This window comes from Rattus norvegicus, chromosome 2, assembly GCF_021556685.1.
Source record: "Rattus norvegicus strain SHRSP/BbbUtx chromosome 2, alternate assembly SHRSP_T2T, whole genome shotgun sequence".
In the NCBI taxonomy this organism is placed as follows: domain Eukaryota; kingdom Metazoa; phylum Chordata; class Mammalia; order Rodentia; family Muridae; genus Rattus; species Rattus norvegicus.
The window spans coordinates 108,228,765-108,250,508 of record NC_141535.1 but is presented as its reverse complement, the minus strand read 5'-3'; the positions used below and the strand labels follow the sequence as shown (position 1 = coordinate 108,250,508).

The 21,744-nt window shown below is 37.8% G+C and overlaps 1 protein-coding gene across 2 annotated transcripts in view; it reads left to right on the top strand.

Moving 5' to 3' along the window:
* Naaladl2 (N-acetylated alpha-linked acidic dipeptidase-like 2) overlaps positions 1-21,744 on the top strand; it is a 1,374,648-nt gene that overhangs the window by 1,094,483 nt on the left and 258,421 nt on the right. For both annotated transcript variants that reach the window (XM_087630578.1, NM_001447432.1), the window contains 1 exon segment: positions 17,324-17,470. In XM_087630578.1, coding sequence (XP_087486704.1) covers positions 17,324-17,470 — 147 coding nt within the window.

The following is a 21,744-nucleotide window of genomic DNA, read 5'->3' as shown; positions in this document are numbered from 1 at the left end:
TTTGATGCATGGAATAATGTCAAACTCAAATTTCCCATATCATTTTTGGCAGAGTCCATGTGTTTCTTAGTGCTTATAAATGTGTTATTTTTCCTCAATAAATAAAAATGCTGTTTCTGGACTGAAACACATTTATAAGCGTTTGTATTATTTTATTTTACTAACCTATTCAAAGACAGCAAGAAAATGCACAAAATGGATTTTCTGCCTTCAGAAACATGTATGAAATAAGGAAAAAAAAACCCACAAGAATATATACTGCTAATTAAGGTGTGATGGAATAACTGTGATGCATTATAACAAGAGAGTTGTCCTTGTGTATGACAGAAAGAAACCCAATGGCTTCCATTGGGGGGTGGGGGGGCTAAGATTAGCATTAGGGCAGCTGCCAAGCACAGTGTTCCCTAGATACAACAGTGGTCTGCCAGATTCTGCTGGGCTCCCTCCAGTGAACTCTTTCTTTGCTAGTCCTTCTCTCTGTGTAGGGCTTTAAACCTATGTGGCAATGCCTCCATCTGTCAGATTTAGACATATTCCTGCTGATAGTGTTTTTTGCCTCTGTCCGATTTATCACGTTCAGCACTTCACTTGCTTGAAATGGTAATGTGTGCTACTATGCTGTCCACATCCTTTGCCCTCCTGCTTGCTAAATGTGCGGTTTTTTTTTTTCTGGCCTTTTCTCCCAGTGTCCTCCTTGAATTAAATGAATTACCTGTATGAAACTTCAGAGTTCCTATGTAATTTACAACTGCCCTGCAACCCTGGTCACCGGCAGAATAGCAAACTTTGCCCTACACTCTGTTGATACGCCCAAGTATGCAAAACAATTCTAGCCGTTTCATCTCTCTCAGTCTTCCAAATGTTTACTTTTTAAAAGGGAAGTTACTACATTGTTAAATCAAAGATTTTCTGTTTAAATATTTCATCAAAAATATTTGCAGCCTAAAACAGTGTTTAATTGAAAACCAGTTCGTTTTTTTTTTTTTTTTTGGCTATTTTTTTCTTTTCATGATGCTCAGCAGCTGGTATCTATCATGGACGTGCTGACACCATATTATTTCAAATAGCAGTGCCTGAGAGGAACTGGGGAAGCTCTTTAAGACAGACCTCAAGAAGGCTGCTGAAATAATAGCCCGAGTTATGTTATGTCAGCCTGTTCCTCAGCGTGAACAGCATGTGAGTCCAGACTGGTTATCCTTCACAAAGACATAACATCTATATCCATTCTGGCCATTAGAGATCCTGTGGGGACAATATTCTGGGTGAGTGTACAAGGAGCTAGTGTGCTAGCCACAGGTCACTTGGGCCAGTGCTATTGTTCCAGTAAATTCTCAGTTGCTCTTAGAGGTAATCTGAGTACTGTGTTTGGGAAAGGCTCTAGAATTTGTTGTTCTAGTTGAAGCTTGCAATCCAGGAAGAAAGAGGTTTAACATGAGAGTACCAAGCATCAACTTAATGAGGACCTTCCAAAAACGCAAATATATTGCAGTAGTTATCATCTAGAATATTATTTTAAATCATATTTTAAAGACATTTTGATCTTCGTGGTCCAGTTACACTTAGCATCGAAACTCAGAAGCTCTTTCCTTCTTTATGGCTCAATGGGAAGCAAACAGACTCGTTAGGTTGGAGAAGGAGAACCTAGGATATTCAAGGAATCTAAGAAGAGAAATTGCGGCTGGCATATATGGAACCTCCAATGTGGGAGGACTTGAAAATAGTTCCACCACACCAAGAAGGAATTGGGTCATGAAGATGGAGTCATAATTGATGGGATTCCCACTCATTAAAAGACTGGTAGCAGATATAAGCCTGTCTATTCTCTACCACTTGAAAACTAGGAGAACTATACTCTGATCAATCCTCAGCCTGACTGACCATTGTAATACCTGGATTGCTTTCAGCTCCCAAATCCACGGGAAGAGAATTTTTTTTTTTTTCGGAGCTGGGGACCGAACCCAGGGCCTTCCGCTTGCTAGGCAAGTGCTCTACCGCTGAGCTAAATCCCCAACCCCGAGATTTTTTTCTTTAATCTGTCCAGTTTCTGCTCTCAAGATCAGCACATGCATGTACCTAACTGTGCTCAGGCAGGAGTTACCTCTACTTCATGGGAGAATCAGCTGGTTCACTCTATTCATGGCTTCAGTTGACCAGATGACGGCTTGTTTTACTCAAGTAACAATCTCATACAGTACTACCTTTGCAGGTAGACTTATTAATGGACCATTTATTCAGGTTTCCAGTAGCCAAATGAGTTTGGCATACAGAATCTATAATGGGTAATACAGACATGGTAGTTGGTTTTTGTTTTTGTTTTTTTAATTATTAGTTATTTTATTCACTTACATTTGAAATATCATCTCCCTTTCCAGATTCCCCTCAACAAATACCCTGTCATATCCAATCCCCTGCTTCTATGAGGGTGTTTACCTCACCGCCCTACCATTCCCCTACACTGGAGCATCATGCCTTCACAGGACCAAGGGCCTACACTCCCTTTTGTTTTAGATAAGGCAATCCTATGCTACATAAGCAGCTGGAGCCATGGGTCCCTTCCATGTGTAATCTTTGGTTTGTAGTTTAGTCTCTGAAACCTCTGGGGAGTCTGGTTGGTTAATATTGTTGTTCTTTGTGTGGGGTTGCAAACTCCTTCAGCTTCTTCACTTCTTCCCTTAACTCCTCCATTTGGGTCCTTGTGCTTAGTTCAATGATTGGCAGCAAGCATCGGCATCTGTATCAGTAAGGCTCTTGCAGAACCTCTCAGGAGACATCCATATCAGGCTCCTGTCAGCAAGCACCTCTTGATATCAGAAATAGTGACTGGGTTTGTTTGCTGCATATGAGATGGATCCCCATGTGGGGCAGTCTATGAATAGTCTTTCCTTCAGTCGTTGTTCCATTCTTTCTCACACACATGGTATTTGTAATGAGAAACGTTTACAGTGGTGAGCATCATGACTAAATTGGAGGTAAACCAGGAGGATGGATTCATTCTACACAGCTGAGGTTAGAAGATAATGCTGAAATTAAATAATGAGTTAATATATAGACTGAAATTATTTTCTTTCAAATATACTTTTATGTAAGCAATCAAGTTAGCTTTCTTTGAATAGAGAATGCAGGGAAAGCTAAATGAAAGAGAAATAAAAGACTTGAATTGTTAAACAGAAATACGTTACTTAAAAGCATTTTTCTCTTTTGGATTTTTGACATTTTGTACACTGTGGTACAGGATGGCTTAGAACTCACCAGATACCCGAGACTGGCCTCATCCTGCTTCATCCTCCCATGCAATTATAAGTGTGAACCACTAGCTCAGGCTTACATGTTTCAGTACATGATACGGAAGTAGAGTAAGGTAGAGGGATCAATTATTAGATCTGATTTATTGACTTGGTGATTTACGTAAAGAACATATTGTATTGATTATTTGCCAAATATGACTTCACATGCTTCACGGAACACAATAACATAGAGAAATAGCTGCAACAATCGGGCAATGACATAACAACCTACTGATTCCTACTTACAGGGCTATAAGATCTTGCTTGTCAGAACTGTCCATCTTGTGGTTTTGGAGTGTAAAATGAAAATGCAAACTACATTGAGATTGAAGCCTTTCAAACCAAGTCCTGGCTTTGGTTTATCAATGGCATATCCTCATTTCCACACTCATTTGTGGCAGACTGCTTATTCCAGTAAGATCACCAAAATAAAAAATATGCCTTTATATATTTATATCCATATCTATATCCTTCTAATAAGCATATGTACTAGCTAATCTATCTAACCATGAAATCATTTAATTGTCTACCTACCTATCTTTATACCTTTATATGTTTATTTCATATATCATACATATTACATATTATATATTATATATATCACACATCATACATCTATGTCACATGTATTTATATCTATTATATATCTCTGTATATCTATACCTATGTCAGTCCTGCTAGCAAGAAAAGTGGAAGTTGAGTGAGAGATGTACGGGACCTGGGGAGAGTTGGAAAGGTAGAATAAAACATTTATATGCATGGAGGTACGATTCATAAAGACAAATTTTAAAGAATTTAAAATACTTGTTAGCATAACTTAGCTCCACATTTTAATTAGTGTAAATGGTAATTTAATTTCTGCATCATTCACTTATGCTCATTTACAGAGGATCTTGCTTTGTGGCTCTTGAGCATTTGGCTGGTGATGCTGTTTCAGGTCTTCAGCAGACTTTCATGGAGAAATTAAACAAGTGACAGACACGGTTTTTGCCTGAACTTGCTTATTTTATGAGCTGAAATAAAAACGCTTGTTATCAAACATTAAATCTAGATCATTTTGAACCCCTTAGATAAAATACTTAATAAGAATTTACTCAGCCTTGTAAATAAATTTAAAAAGTTAATTGACCTGCACAAATTTGCCAGCAACCTTCCTTCTCCCACGGTGCTTAACTTCTGGGAAAATAAAGAAAATATAATTTTTTCACTCTCCTCAGAGATATTAGTGCTTGTGAGGATTGAGCCTATTCTTATCCATTCCTTGGTATCGGTCTGCTATAATCAACAAAAGTGCTGCTTGAAAAACTAACCATTCCTAATAGATACATAACACAGAGTCAAATCAATGTATTTGTCTTAGTTTTTCCTATCTACCTACCTACCTACCTACCTACCTACTTACCTACCTACCTATCTATCTATCTATCTATCTATCTATCTATCTATCTATCTATCTATCTATCTATCATCTATCTATCTTCCTTTCTTCCTTCCTCCCTCCCTCCCTCCCTCCCTTCCTTCCTTCCTTCCTTTCTTCCTTCCTTCCTTCCTTCCTTCCTTGCTTCCCTTCTTTTTTCTTTATCCCTCTCCCTCTCTCTTTTTTGTTTTTTCTTTACTCTGTCTTTCCCTCTCCCATTTTTTCTCCCCCTTTCTTCTTTTCTATTCTTTCTTCCCAACCTTCCTCCTTTTCTCTCTCATCTCCCTGTTGTTGTTCATGCTTGATCACATGCATAGCATATTTCTATGACTACTGAACTAAGTTTCCAGTCATGGAAAAGAGGTTCCAGTAATGAATGGTGAACTGTTAGTGATTGTGACTTGGGTTAGGGGATTAGGGAATGTCTAAATATAACTGTTGAAGAAAATCTCTCACTAGACACTTTTGACATTTCAGAGCCATTTTGTCTCACTACACAATGAAAGACTGATAATAAAGAACATGTAATTTTAAGGAATAAAAAAGAGTTAAGGATTGATTGGAATAGGCCATTATATGTTAGTACATTAGGAATTTATATATAAGGAAAGATAACATATTTTATCAGAGTTAATACACAACAATGGCAGGACTCTCAATTTTCTTACATAAATATCTCCACTTAAAAATATTACTTAAGTGTCAATTCTTGATCCATACAATTCATTTTTTTCCTTTGTGTGTGTGTGTGTGTGTGTGTGTGTGTGTGTGTGTGTGTGTGTGTGTGTGTGCATGTAACAGAGGGGGGGAGAGGGAGAGGGTGAGAGAGAGTCTCTCTTTACAGAATAAAGCTATGACTTGCTGCAGGGTTTGAGAGCTAAATATGCAAATGAAATTAAAGCCACCTTGTTGGTGCTGGGTGTGGTCAGATGTTGTCTTGAATCAAATAACCTTATTAAAAAATGGAGTACACAGCTAAACAAAGAAGGCTCAACTGAGGCATATCAAATGGCTGAAAAGGACCTAGAGAAATGTTCAACATCCTTAGTCATCAGGGAAATGCAAATCAAAACAACTCTGAGATTCCACATCACACCAGTCAGAATGGCAAAGATAAAAAACTCAAGTGACAGCAGATCCTAGCAAGGATGTGGAGAAAAAGGAAGATTCCTCCATCATTAGTGGGATAGCAAGCTGGTACAACCAGTCTGGAAATCAGTCTGGTGGTTCCTCAGAAAATTGGACATAATAATACCCAAGGACCCAGCTATACCACTCCTGGGCATATACCAAAAAGAAACTCTAACATATAACAAGGACACATGCTCCACTATGTTCATGACAGGTTCAGAAGCTGGAAAGAACCCAGTGTTCTTCAACATAGGAATGGATTCAGAAAATGTGGTACAATGTAGGGGAATGTCAGGGCGTGGAAGTGAAAGTGAGTATATGGGTAGGCACCCTCATAGAAGCAGGAGGAGGGGGAATGGGATAGCAGGTTTCTGGAAGGGAAACCCATGGGAAAGGGAATAACATTTGAAATGTAAATAAAAAAATATATAATTAAAGAAAAAAGTTTAGATTGTGCTACCAGTAGGGTTTCAAATTGCTTAAATAGGGGCAAAGTTTTATTAATTAAGGATTTAACAGAAATATACACCAAGTAATAGTATAGCACATTTAAAACCATATACTCCAATTCAGTAAAATCTAAAGAGAATGGTAAGCTGGGTATGAAGACCAATGGTCAGGCTCTGCTGACCATCTCTCTTGTCTGTGTCACAAAGGGTCAACTAGGAAAATAATCCATCATAAATAGTCAAATTATTTCAAAGAATAGTGGTAGTTTGGGATCACTAAAAATATTACTGAAATATCTATCACTACAGTTGAAAACCTGAAATTATTCATTATTACCAAATTGAAGAAGAACTCAGAAGATTGAAAGATCACTCAGGCTCATTGATCAGCAGGATTAACATAGTAAAAATGGCCATCTTACCAAAAGCAACCTATAGATTCAATGCAATCCTCATCAAAATTCCAAATAAATTTTTCACATACATAAAAAGAACAATTCTCAAATTCATTTGGAACAATAAAATCTCAGGAACGCAAAAACTATTTTCAACAATAAGAGAACTTCTGGGGAAATCATCATCCCTTACCTCTAGCTCTACTACAGAGCAATAGTGATAAAAAACAGCATGGTATTGATACAGGGATAGGCGTTTAGAACAATGGAATAGAATTGAACACCCAGAAATGAACCCCCACACCTATGGTCACTTGATCTTTGACAAAGAGTCAAAATTATGCAGTAGAAGAAGACAACCTATTCAAAATATGGTGCTAGTTTTAGTGGAGGTTGGCAGGCAGAAGAATGCAAGTCAACCCATTCTTATTGCCTTGTACAAAGCTCAAGTACAAGTGGATCAAGTACCTCCATATAAAACCAGATATACTGAGTCTGATAGAAGAGAAAGTAGGGAAGAGCTTTGGACACATGGGCACAGGGGAAGATATCCTGAACAGAACACCAATGGCTTGTGCCTTAAGATCAACAATCAACAGATTGGACATCATAAAATTGTAAAGGTTCTGTCAGGCAAAGGATGCTGTCGATAGGATTAAACATCAACCCACAGATTGAAAAAAGATCTTTACCCATCCTACATCTGATATGTTTGTCTAATATTCAAAATATACAATGAACTCAAGAAATTAGACTCCAGCAAATCAAATAACTCTATAAATGGGCTACAGAGCTAAAGAGAGAATTGGCAACTGAGGAATATCGAATGGCTTAGAAGTACCTAAAGGAATGTTCAACATCCTTAGTTATAAGTGAAATGCAAATCAAAACAACCCTGAGATTCTACCTCAAACCAGTCAGAATGGCTAAGATCAAAAGCTCAGGTGACAGCAGATCCTAACAAGGATGTGGAGAAAGAGGAATACTCCTCCATTGCTGGTGAGATTGACAGCTGTTACAGCCTGTCTGGAAACCAGTCTGGTGATTCCTCAGAAAATTGGACATTTCACTACCTGAAGACCCAGGTATACCACTCCTGGGCGTATACCCAAAAGATGCTCCAACATATAACAAAGAGACATGCTCCACTATGTTCATAGCATCCTTATTTGTAATAGCCAGAAGCTGGAAAAAACCCAGGTGTCCCTCAACAGAGGAATGGATACAGAAAATGTGCTATTCTTCTACAATGGAGTGCTACTCAGCCATTTAAATGAATGACCTCATGAAATTGGCAGGCAAATGAATGGAAGAGGAAAACATCATCCTGAGTGAGGTAACACAGTCACAAAAGAACACACCTGGTACGTAATCAGTGATAAGTGCATATTAGGAAAAACCTTTTAGTACCCATCATACAACTTACAGATCATATCCAGGTCAAGAAGAAGGAAGAACATAGTGTGGCTGCCTCAGTCCTACTATGATGGGGAACAAAATAATCATGGGACACAGAATGTGGAAGATACTTTAGAGGAAGAGAAGAATGGGAGAGGAATAAAAAGAGGCAGGATGAGGTGTGGGAGGAGATAGGGGAGATGTACGGAAGGTCAGGAAATTGAATAGAGCTGTGTAGCTCTTAAAAAAAAAAAAAGCGAGATGCTCCCAAGACCAAATGGATGAGATTAGCTGAAATACCCAACAGAGAGAAAAGAGAACCTTTAGAGACCATATCCAGAGATTAGGCATGCCCCACTCTAGTTGGGAGATGGGGCCACAACCTTTCTCAAAGTTTTACCCCAGAATTGCTCCTATCTTAAGAAAATATAGCCTCAAAGAGTGGAACAGAGGCTTAAGGAAAAGCCAACCATAGACTGCCCCACCTGGGATTCATCCCATATGTAGCCACTAAATCCAGACACTATTGCTGATGCCAAGAAGTGCTTGCTGACAGGAACCTAATATAGCTGTTTCCTGAGAGTCTCTGCCATAGCCTGAAAAATACAGATGTGGATGCTTGCAGGCAACCTTTGGACTACCTTTTGAGTGTGGGACCAAAATGGAGGAGTTAGGGGAAGGACTGAAGGAGCTGAAAGTGCTTGCATCCTCATAGGAAGAACAACAATATCAACCAATCATACCCCCAGGGCTCCCTGGGTCTATCTACCTACCAAAGAGCACACATGGAGAGAGTCATGGCTCTAGTTGCATATGTGGCAGTGGATGGCCTTGTCTAGCGTCAATGAGAAGAGAGGCCCTTGGTCCTGTGAAGGTTTAATGCTTCAGCATAGGGGAATGCTAGGGTGGTAGGGCGGGAGTGGGTTGGTGGCTGGGATAGCCCATCTAGTGGAGGTACTTTGGATGGGGGAGGAGATAGGGAGTTTTGGAAGGGGAAAGTGGGAAGGGGGATAACATTTGAAATGTAAATAAACAAAATAGCCAAGATATTTATTTAAAAGTAAAGGTGAGGGGCCAGAGGGTGGGGGCTGGAGAGATGGCTCAGCAGTTAAGAGCACTGACTGCTCTTCCAGAGGTCCTGAGTTCAATTCCCAGCAACTACGTGGTGGCTCACAACCATCTGTAAAGAGATCTGATGCCCTCTTCTGGTGTGTCTGGAATTATCTACAGTGTACTCACATTAAACAAAAGTAAAGGTGAAATAAAAGGTATGCTAACACACTCAGTGTTGCAGTCTTTTAACTGATTATATTTAAAAGTATTTTTAAAGTTATGTCAAAAAGCATGCTAGGTTTCATTGCCAATGTCTTGCTTTTAGTGGTGATTGCAAAGAATGCTGCCATGTTTTGAAATGACATAGTGAATTGTGTCAAAAGTCTTTTCTGTGGTTACTAAATTTATGTGATGTATATCCTTAAATCCATTTTTGTGTGGTTGTTCAATTATTTATTTGTAAATATTAAATTAGCCTTGCACATCCTATGAGTTGCAACATGGTCAAGTTTTATATCATTGATCTATGATGCATTTTGCAATTTGTGTTTGTGTGTGTTTTTAATCAGGCTTTGCTTTAGGGCCATGAAAGCCTCATTGAATGAGGCTAGCAATGTGTTTTCCCTTTCTATTTTGTAGAAGCAGTTGCAGAATATTGGTATTAGGTCCTTTTGTAAAAAAAAAAAGGTAATTTTCTAATCTTTGGCCTTCTCTTTGTGTGTGTATCTGGGATGTGGGCTCTTACTCTTTCAATTTCTTTTCATTGTATGGATTTTCTTGATGGTTGTATCTTATTGGTAGGTCATGTGTATATCCATTTGGGTATATCCATTTCTTCCAGATATTCTAATATCTTCAAATATAAGTTTTCAATGTACTCTCAAAAACTTACTGGATATCACTAGAATCTGTTTAACAATAACTTAGCATACAGCATATACTTATATAACATTATTAGACCTTCTAAATCAGTACCGACATTTATTTTCTATTTATGTGTATGCATGTGTGATTACATGTGTGGGTGTAAACATGACATACTTAAGGTATGGAATTCAGAATAAAACTTAAAAGCAATCAGTTCTCTCCTCTTTCCATTTAAATTCTATAAATCAAATCCTTGGCAAATACCTTGGTTCCCTTACCTTCTGAGCCATCTCATCAGTGGCCTTGGGAGAGCTTCTTGATTAATTTTCATCCTAGTATTATGTAGTGGTTTAATATATGAGTAATTTTAGCTTTATGGTATAAGAATAGCTAGTAGACAGCTCATTTTCAGCTTCTATATAGTTAATATATTACTTTCTATAAATTATCATTCTCTCAAGGTTTTCAATACTGAAAGTTTCTCTCTCTTATATAATAGATAGCTTATTGTTTATTGGCACACTGAGGAGGTTTACACTGAAGGTTATTGTTGAGAGATGTTTAGTAATCTGTAAAACTTGATAGTTGTTTCTTAATTGGTTGGGATATTGCTTCACTTTCTCCCCTTCTAACATGGGGATTAGATGGTCCACTGTGTTGGACCTGAGGAGTCCCTTCCCTGTGCTTCTTTGTTCATCTCTTACTGTCCTGAAATGATTTCTTTCCTGTGCTCCTCATGACTGGCACTGTCACATTTTATTCTGTTTTTCTAGCTTGGTAGTCATGAACTGTCTCAGGATTTGTTTGTCTTGAAATATTTTTTCTGTCAAGTTTAAGAGACAGCTCATCTGGATATAGCAATCTGGGTTGGCACTTATTTATTTACAGGATTTGAAATATATCATTCATACATTCTCGGTTTTGAAGGTTACTTGATAAGAGGTCTATATTATTCTGACATGCTTACCTTTACAGGCAACTTGGTGCTTTTTCTTTACAGCTTTTAATGGTATTTATTTGCTTTGTATTTTCGACATTTGAGTGTATATGTCATAAAAAGGCAGCCACTTCTAGATATGATTCTAAATGTGTCTTGTGTTTAGATATGCATTCTTTCTTCTGGGTTTGGGAAATATCATGGGATTATTTCATTGGATTCTGTATGCCTTTAGGTTTTACCTACATTTCTGATATTATCCCATGAATTCTTGGTATCTTAATTATACATATTCCATTTGGCTATGCTTTTTCTTTCCAGGCAGGTTCTTGTAGGGTAGGCTACCTTCAGATTCTTTGCATAGTGTAGGATGGCCATGACTTCTGATTACTCTGTCCACTATTAAAATGTGGGATTAGAGGCATTTAATACCACACCAGGTTTACAAGGTATTGGAGATCACAGTCAAGCTTCAGCCACACTGGGAAAGACTCCACTAGGATGCAGTAACAGCTACTCATCTTTCCATTTCATTAATAAAATTTGCATATTTTATGTTCTTAACTTTCGTCTACATTTTTTATCTTTTTTCTGTTTGGTCAAGGGTAATTAGTGATACTTTCCCATAGGATAATATTTAATTCTTTGAATTATTTTTCATTTCCAAGATTTCCTTTTTCTCTTTAAATTTCACTTTGCATACTAATTTTTATTCCATGCTGCCGTGGTGTTGACTTTTTCATGTACATTCCTCATTTATTCATCCACTTTTCTGAAGTTTTCCTGTCATGCTGACATTCCCTCTCTACATCCTGACTTGAATTCATTTCCTTGTTAACATCCTCTTTGAGGTATTTGATAATTTTCACTAGTACACTGTTGAGAATTCACCAGTCATTTTTCCTGCAATGTTACCTTTAAGCTCTGACTGGAGCAGTCATTGACTTTTGTAGAAGACATGTCACCTTGTTCTTTTGTTTGTTTGTCCCCAGTACAATATCTTTATTACTTATTTTTATTTCATGCAATGCATTCAAATCATTCTTGCTTCCCATTCCTCCCAGGTTCACCATCCCACCCCTGTATCACCTTCCCAAAACCCACCAAGTCCAATATGTATTGCACATATAGTCATTGATATAAGATCAAACTTCGCAGGGGCCAGCCTCTTAAACACAACTCAGTCCTTCTCCATTCTACTCCCACCAGGAAATCATCAGTGACGTAAAACTACAGTTCTGCATATTTATCACTTGTATCCTTTTTAATAGTTTTGTCTTTGTGCTGTTCCTGGAGGTGGGGGGTTGTCACAGGAGCTTTCAATGCCTCCCATTCTTGGTTATGGATCAGGATCATCAACATGGCTTCTGCTGTAATTCAGATCATATCCATTAACATGGTTTCTGGTTTCATCTGCAGCACAGATCATAGATATTAACATGGTTTCCTTTGACATCAACCTGTCTCTTGGTGGTAGAACAGACCATGAAAGTCTTTCAAGGAAACTTAACCCCCCCCAAAAAAAACATTCTTCACCTCAGATACCTTCTCAGAGCCATGGTGATTGTACAGTTGGGAAGGATGTCTGGAGTCAAATGAAATGTTCTTTCATCTACTATAGCTATGACCCCCATATCTTCATTACTACATCCATAGTTCCTCTTTGCATTGCCACAGGTTCCATTGCATTTCACCATCTTTCCCATCACTCTATTGCACATTCATTTATTAAAGTGATGTTGGAATCTACAGTGTGTCACAGAATATATTATTTTGCCCAAAATGTTTTATATGCAAATATTTATTGTAATGAGTCATCTGATTCAAGGTTTCTGAAGCAGCATAAATAACAGAATATCACTAAGACTCATCTCAGATAGCCCGTTTTTGCCCAGAATCAGTGTGATCAATTATGCAGTTGGGTATCATTCCAAGGGCAGAACTGCCATAAGCTCCAGGCCACTGCGTATGTTCTAGCACTTAGCATTATCTGACCCTAAGCATGGCAGTCATCACACTGGCCCCAAGCTCTGCTCCAACAAGTAGCCTGTGAGCTGCAACGTTGTGAGAGGGCAGTGGTGATCCAACCAGCCCTGTGGCTCTACTCAGCAACAACATGCTCCTTTATCTGCTGCCCCAGCTGACCTTCTATACCATACACACTACTGTGACACTGCTTCTGTTATTCTCTGTCATATGTACTGCCTCTTCCACTCTTCCTTATTGAAGTCCATGAAATATGAGATCACTTTGAAAAGTATCTTATCATAAGACCCAGGGGTTCAGTTGTTTCAGAGCTACATTGTGCTCTTCAGGTCCACGTTCATCCTCCACTGCCTTGTTTCTTTGTGAACCCTCCATGGGTCTCTGGAGCCTAGGAGTCCCTGTGGGAGCTGGTGGCAGCTGCCTTCTTGAATCTCTCCACCTTGTATTTTTATGTTTCCTTTTCTTTTCTATGTTAAGATTGTACATATGCTGGGTTGAACATCTGCTCTGATATTATTTGTAATTATCTTATGGAGCAATCTATTCTTAAAGGTTCTGTCTTTCATGCCACTCAGAAAATGTAGAACAAACTACTATAATATCAACAATGGCAAAACATCAAATGCAGATAAATTTAAAATTAAGTCAATTAAACTTCACTAATTTATCTTTAATGGTTATAAAATAGAAAATAACTATATGTAAGTGTTCAGCTATGAAAATCACCTCTCTCTCTCTCTCTCTCTCTCTCTCTCTCTATCTCTCTCTGTGTGTGTGTGTGTGTGTGTGTGTGTGTGTGTAAAATACGAATACTGAAAATTTAAGGAAGCAGAGAAAGGGAATACAGAAAATGTTACATAAGTTAAAGGAAAATGAAGAGGAGTCAATGTTAATAGACAATGAAGAGGAGTCAAGAGGATAATGTTATGGAGGGGGATGGAAAAGTGCAAGATATTTGGAAAAAAATCCATGGTAGAGAAAGCATGTATCAAAAATATTTTATAGTAATAATAAAGTTTGGAAAATAAATAATTAATGCATGCAAAATATAAACAAAAATCAGGGATATTGAAAATAATGAGATTAAATAAGAACTAATAGCAAAAAATTAAGTTAGAATAATATAATACTGAAAAGTAAATAAATAAGTAAAAGTATGAAGGTAAATATATTTTTATCATGAAAATTTAAAAACTGCTGCTAAAATTATAGTAAAAATGACATAGTAGACATATAAGGAAAAGAAGGTAGAGGAAAGTAAGGTGAGGGTACAGAAATAGTGGTGCAAACTTTAGGTTTCTTCTAACGTGAAGACTATAGTAGGGGTGAGCAGGAAGTCAGTGTACCTTGTAAGCTCTTGTCTTCTTGGGGCTCATGCTTGTTTGAAATCTGTCTGGTGTACACCTAACCTGTATTCCATTCAATTGGTTCTCTTTTATTGGGTAACAGGAACAGCCCCCTGTTGACATGCTTAGTTTGGACTTCTTTGAACAAGAAAGACTACTTCTTCCTCTGAGAGTCCATAGACTATGCCTCTGGATGTGTCTGATGACCTGGCTAGGGGATGTCTTCCAAATATACTGGGAGTCTGGGATCTAAATACAGCACTGAGGTCTCCAGAGATGGAGGAGTTTCCTTTGCTCTTTCAAAATTTCCCAAATGTTAATCATTCATCTGTAGGGATTTACTTTAGATTTCCTGGCTTTACAGCACTGGATAACCAATAGGTAGCTCAGAGGTTGACCCGCTGGCTCAGCTCTGTTTCACTGCAGTCACATTGACCTATTATGTTGCACTGATGTGGCTGGTTGGGTGCTTTTCTGCTGTAACTGCACTTCCTGCAGATTGTACTTTTAGTTTGTTAGTATTTAGCCATCTGCTTTCTACCTCTGCTTCCTGGGCCTGTTTCTCACCATCAAGCTATGACAGGATAAATTCAGTCTGCTCACACTCTTAGATGATGAGGTACCTCAGCAGTAACTAATAGGATTGATTTCATGGTAGCAATTAACTACTACCCTCTACGCTGATCTATTCCTTGAAAAATAATAGTACCACCCACATTTCAGATGCAGTGCTACTAGAGACAGACAGCCTACATTGTCTCTTCAGCTACTATTAAATTGTAGAAAGAAACAAGAGTGGTAGAGTGGGGAGGAAGAGGAAAGGAAAAGCAGAAATAAAAGAAAGAAATAGAAGAGAACTAATTACGACTGAACTGAGCTCGAGAGGGAAACTTAGATTTCCAAAGTATTGTAAAAGAGTCAGGGTTGAGAGTCCATCCTCTGGGATAGGAGATGGCAGGCAACAACTGGGTAAGGGTGTGGTCAATACCACATGGGCATAGGAATTGTGGGGATCAGAATTTTGGTGGCAATATGGTATCTCCAGCTGAATCTTCAATGATCGAACAATAGTTTGTTCCGAGGTAGAAGTCAGAGACCGATGCTTGCAAGCATGGTACAATATAGAAGATTGGATATTTTGGAACCTTGGACCAGAGGTCACCAGGCTCACAGGGCCTTGGCAGTACAGCCCATGGGATCAGTCAGCATGACTGCAATATCCTTGCAAGGTGACTCAAGTGCCATTTTAGCTTGCCAGCAGCCACCATAAAATTCATCTCCAACTTTGTTATGCCCAATACAGTTTCTGGTGCATTTTTCTTAACTATTTTGTTTTGGCTCATATTACTAAAAGTAGTCAGGAAAAGACTACTACAAAGAAACAAATGTCTCTTGGAAAATTTATTTATTTATTTATTTATTTATTTATTTATTTATTTATTTCGTGTATGTGGGTACATTGTCACTGTCTTCAGACAAAAGAGGGCATCAGATCCCCAAGGTGGTTGTGAGCCACCATGTGGTTGCTGGGAATTAAACGCAGGATCTCTGGAAGAGCAGTCAGTGCTCTTAACTGCTGAGGCATCTCTCCTGAGAGACACAGCCAGAGCATGTCAGATACAGAAGCAAATGCTAGCAGCAAACCATTAAACTGAGAACAGGACCCCCGTTGGAGGAATTAGAGAAAGGTTTGAAGGAGCTGAAGGGGCTTGCAACCCCATAAGAACAACAATGCCTACCAACCAGAGCTCCCAGTGACTAAACCACTACCCATGGGCTGACCCATGACTCCAGCTGCATATGTTGCAGAAGATCCCCTTGTTGGACACCAATGGCAGTAGAAGCCCTTAGTCTTGCCAAGGTTGGACCCCCAGTGTAGAGGAATGTTCGGGAAGGGGAGAGAAAGGGGGTAGATGGGGAGGAGAATACCCTTATAGAAGAAGGGAAGGGGATAAGATAGGGGGCTTTTGTCAGGGAAACCAGGAAAGGGAATAACATTTGAAATGTAAATTAAAAAATCCAATAAGAAAAAGGAAAAAAACTTAAAAAAAGAAAAAAAAAGAAACAAATGGTCCTAAGAAACTCAGGAGAGACACAGCTCAGGAGAGTGTGTTGATCAAATGATGGTAACTGGTGGTATTTGGACCAATCCCAACCATCCTTGGTCATTTAATTTGGACCAATCATAAGTACTTGCCTGGGCCAATTACATCATTACCACTTAATGCCAATCACGGTTACTAGGGCTTGTATTTTGAACCAATCACCATCTCTCATTTTAATATCAGTCATACTTGTCCTTCCTTGCACTATGGCAAGTGCTATGCCTCTAGTCAAGGTAGAAATTATTCTTTGAATCTTCTGATTGAAAATCAGCTATAGATGGTCTCTGACAGTCTCAGCTGAGACTACAGTTTTGGACAGCCATGAAAATCAGTTTCCATCTTTTGCAGAGGTGTTTGGAGTCATTCTTGAAGCTTTTGACATTACTGGTGTTGGCATAATGCTAATTAAGGCTGGCAGTGAACCTATAGAACTTTTGCTTAAAGCACTTGAGGCTGCAAGAGAGAAACTGTTCAATAGTTGCTAATTAAGGAGTTAAATAGTTCAATCCACAGTATGTTTGCTTGTTTATATGAAAAATGAATGGCCGAGGCCTGAAAATTTATTTTTAAAATTTTTATTATGAACACTAATAGTGATTTCAAATTTCAAAATTTATTTAGCAGCAGTGTGTGTTTGTGTGTGTGTGTGTGTGTGTGTGTGTGTGTGTGTGTGTGTTTCTCTAGTGGCTGGAGATAAGAGTCACCTTTATTTGTCCTAATGCTATACTGCCGTTAGCTTCAGAATCATACACAAAAAATTAGGAAGAGATTCCTGCTTCTACCTTCAAATGGTCCTGTTAGGACATGGTACAGCTTAACTGTGCATTTTAAACATGTAATCGCATTGATATCTATTGATTTTCTGGTCCTTGACTCATGTTTTGAGTGACACTGACCTATCAATTATCTGGGAAGCATGAGTGTATGTTAACGTTATTTAAATTATGTTTTTCAGAAAAATAAGTTCAACTGTGTGCGAAGAGCTCAGTGCCCAGGAGCCAATGTCAGCTCTGTGCAGATACAAGGTGATGCTGAGTATTTTGTCAACCATCTTGGAGTTCCAACTGTGCAGTTTGCTTATGAGGACATCAAAGCATTAGAGGTAATTGTTCCTAAACATGGAAAGTGCTCACCACAGTGTAGCAGATGTTCAGATTTCATTTTAACATAACTTTGTATTCATCTTTCATACCAAATAGGTCACTGTTGGGAGGGGCTTCATTGTGAAGTCATCTAGTTTAAAGGCTTTGCAAACCTATTTGAAAAGCCAGCCCTTTAAAGAATGTTTAATTCAATTTAGAAAGATTTGCACTGTTACATTTTCACAAAGAGCTTCCCATGAAGAAACATCAGCTGTTGGATTAGCATCAAAATAAAATTATAGTCGTCAGTGTTAAAAAAAAAACAAAACAAAAAACAAAAAACCACACAACACATGCAGAATTCTCCTTATCTTGCCCAAGGGATAATGTAGTTCCTGTGCTCTGTGTTATGTGAGTCTTGTGGATTAGACTCTTCAACATTTATCAGTAGCTTGTCTGTTTGAAAACTTTTTCCTCAAAGAATGACATGAAAGCATAGTTCACCCTAATTAACCTTGGTCCTCTATATTATGGACCTGTGTTCTTCAATATTTTTCAGATACGTCACAGTAAACTGCTTCCAGGTAAATCTAAACCTGCTTGAACACATAGTTCATGTGCCTGTGAGAGGTTTCAGAGTACTCTGCTTCAGAAAATTATTGCATTCACACCATAATGACTAAAAGTAGAGAGAAGTATACTTTGGTCCCTCAGCATGGATATGTCCAGGAAGGAGTATTTACATTATGTTTGCAGAGTCTTACCTCCAGCTATACAAAACTCTGAATTCTATTAGATTATGGCAGTGTTTGGTTCATATGTATCCACAGCCAGATCTTTCTGCTCCACATCCTTGCTTCCCTTTAGATAAGGATCATTATCTTAAACTTATGGAGCACACAAAGTCCAGGTCTATCATACTGTGGGGAGATTAATTCTTTTGTAATGTAGGAATGATACTTCAGATGTACTTGTTTTAAGGTGATATTTTCTTACCCACTATCTCTATAAACACATTTAAAAACTATTTTTATTACCAATGTTATTTGTAAGAATACTGGGATGGGGGGGTTACGTGTCATAGCAGGCATGTAGATTTCAGACAAGATATTTTGAGAAGAGCTTTCCTTCTTTCACAGTGTAGCCTGGCACTCGAGCACAGGTCATCAAGCTATGTGGGAAGTGTGTCATCTGTTAGCCATCATTCTGGCCTTCATTTACTATATTTTAAAAAATGTATGCACATGGAGATGTGTTGATGCTATATTGCACAAACTCAATATATGCATGTTTATAAATCAATAAATTAAAAATAACAAAATTTCCTGTTCAGTACCGTTTATTTTCTCTCATCACACCTTAACTCTTGTCATGCTATCAAGTTGAATGCTCTTGCTATGTGCATGTTATTAATTTGGTTAAGTTTTGAGCCATGAATTACAGCGTTTTAGCAGAGCTGTGGGATTTGAGGAAATTCCTAACACAGACCCTTACTAAACAAATTATCTAGGCTCTTGGACTTATTTTTAGATGAATTACTTTTATTTGCTATGGAGTGCAAATTATAGAATGTGGTGTAGATTAAATGAGATCATGCAGGGGCAGCACTTAGCTAATGCTGGGCTCATGCTAAGATTCTATTGTCCACAAACCATTGTTATTATCAGAATTTCTTGAATGGATGTAGGGTCCACAGATTAGTGGGGTATTTTCAAATATCTTTGAAGCCCACATCAGTGTGTGCAACAAGAGCTCTTCATTATTGGTGTTTGAGGACTTTCAGGTTGAGGAGAATGTGGGGAAGCAGATGTAAGGAAGCCAATTTGGAAGTGGGTGTAATGAAGCCCCTAGGGCATGCTCTCATCACCTGGGAACTTCTAAAATCCACGTCACTTATAGAACTGCCTTACTCTGAGGGAGCCAAACAGTTTTTCAAACTATATTTAGAACACCTAGCTCTCACCTTCGAAATAATATTTATTATATTTGTTTCTACAAAAGTAATTAGTAAAAAGTCCCCCATGATTTAATGACAAATGACCTTGTTCATGTTGATGTAGTGGGGAGAACTTTTAAAAATGGATTTGTCCCTTACAAAATAACCTCGCTTATGATGAGATAATATTGTGTTGAACTCTCCAAAGAACAGATATTAACCTTTACTTTCTGAGTTAACCTATCATAAATATTTGTACACAGTTATTAAGGGGGATTATAAATATTGAAAAGTTTCATGAAGGATATTAAAATATTTTACTATACCAATTAGTAAAATAGTCAAGGAAATTAGAGCCTTGTCACAAATTTTCTTGGCTTTCAAACTATAATTTTCACATGTAGTCATTAGAGAAATATCCCTGAGGGTTGGAATGCAAAAGCCCTGTTTCTTAAGATCTGTCATTTCTCAAGTTCAGTGTGCCTATGTTCCTCCTACACCTGTATCTAAAGGAACAGAGAAAAGCAAAGTGACACAAAATCATACCTTCCATGTTATCATTTGAATTTGCAATTTCCCCCACAGGCTCATGTTTTCCACAGCTTGTCACAGTCACCTTGTGGCACAAATACTAGGGCTGCATAGTCCTTAGGAGATTTGGTTTGATAGAGACAGTGGGAACAGTTTAGTACTTTAACTGTTTCTATCCTGTCTTGGCTTCTCCTGCTGCCATGTAAGGACTCTCTGCCATATGTTGCCACCACCGGAGACTGATTGGTACCTTGCCTGATTTTATAGATTGCAGTAATACCTCAAAATCTGTGAGCATAAGTATAATCTTCCTTCATTTATGTTCTTTCTGGTCAATATTAGAGTGATGCATGGGGAATAAATGTTTCAATTTACATTGCTTTTTTGTATAGTATATCTAAACTAAATATAAATTACTGACAAAAATTTCACCGAAATTCACAATAAGGATGAAATGGAGTTTAAAGTGAAGTACCTATAACCAGGTCACAACTATAAATAGCCAAAAGGGAAACCAACCTCATATCTGGCTGATTCTAAGCCCAGGTTTTCTACTAGCAAGCCGAAGAAGCACAGGGATTTGGTTCATCAATATGTTTTGTTTGTTCTGCCCTTTATTAAAAAACAACAAATTTCTGGAAGCACCTGGATTCTCCTTTCCTAGGGAAACAATTGTCTCAGAATTGATCACCATTTTTCTATAATATTTATGACAGTCTCCTAGGCGGTTGTCAAATATATACTAATGAATATTTTCTTCAATACCTGATCATTCCAAACTTGGGTATTATATGATTAGCATGGACGGTCACATATTGTTAAGAACTGGTGTCATTTCTGGTATCAGATTATCGCCTATCAGAACTGAAATATTATTACACTACATTATAACTAAAGTATTTTTGAGTAAAAGCCAAAATAAATAATTTTCTAATTGTTTTCAATTTAAAAACTCTATGTTGTAAGTAAGCTGAATATGGCTACGTTAGTGTTTTGAAGATATTATTCCAAATATCATGCAAATTCTAGGATTTATGTCAGCATATTAATCCATGTAGTACACAGGTTATTAATGTATTATCCCAGGCACCTCTTAGAATATGCTTCAAGACCTCAATGTCCACTGGAATTGTTTAAGTGCACTATGTACATTGATTCCCTAATGGATAAACTTAAAATAAAGATAAGTTGTTAAACAAACGCAGATAAAGATCAATAACGGACAATAAAATAGAATAATAGCAATAATGCATTCCATTACAAATCTGTCATTGCCATCAGGAACTGTTTGTAAACAAAGAAGGATCACACGAACGTATGTACTGCAGTAACAGGGCAGGCAATCTTACAGCCAGTGACTAAAACATATGGAAATTGTGGGGCAGGGTGGAGCACAATAGTTATGATTTCATCATGCTACAAGAGCATCATACAACTTAAAATTTAACGTTTATTTCTCAAAATTCCCACTTAGTATTTTTGAGCCAAAGTTAACTGTAGTTAAGTAAATGCTGAAAAGCAAGACCATGGATACATGAGACCGTTTTACATTTAACTCCATCAATGAAACCGTGTGAACATTTGAACTTTAGAAATGTAAGCTCTGGCAAAGGGATAATTGGTTACATATGTAGGCCATTATTAGTTTTCTTTTCGATGAAATCCAAGAGTTTAAAGAGTGTATGTCCAACTCTTCACATTATCCATATTCAACACTAAAACTCTTCTCCATAGTTTCTGGGGATTCAAATATATCACCTGGAATTGCTTAAAGAGCCTTTCATTTTTGCCTTTCCTTTGCTCATTGTTAACTTTCCTGTAACTAAG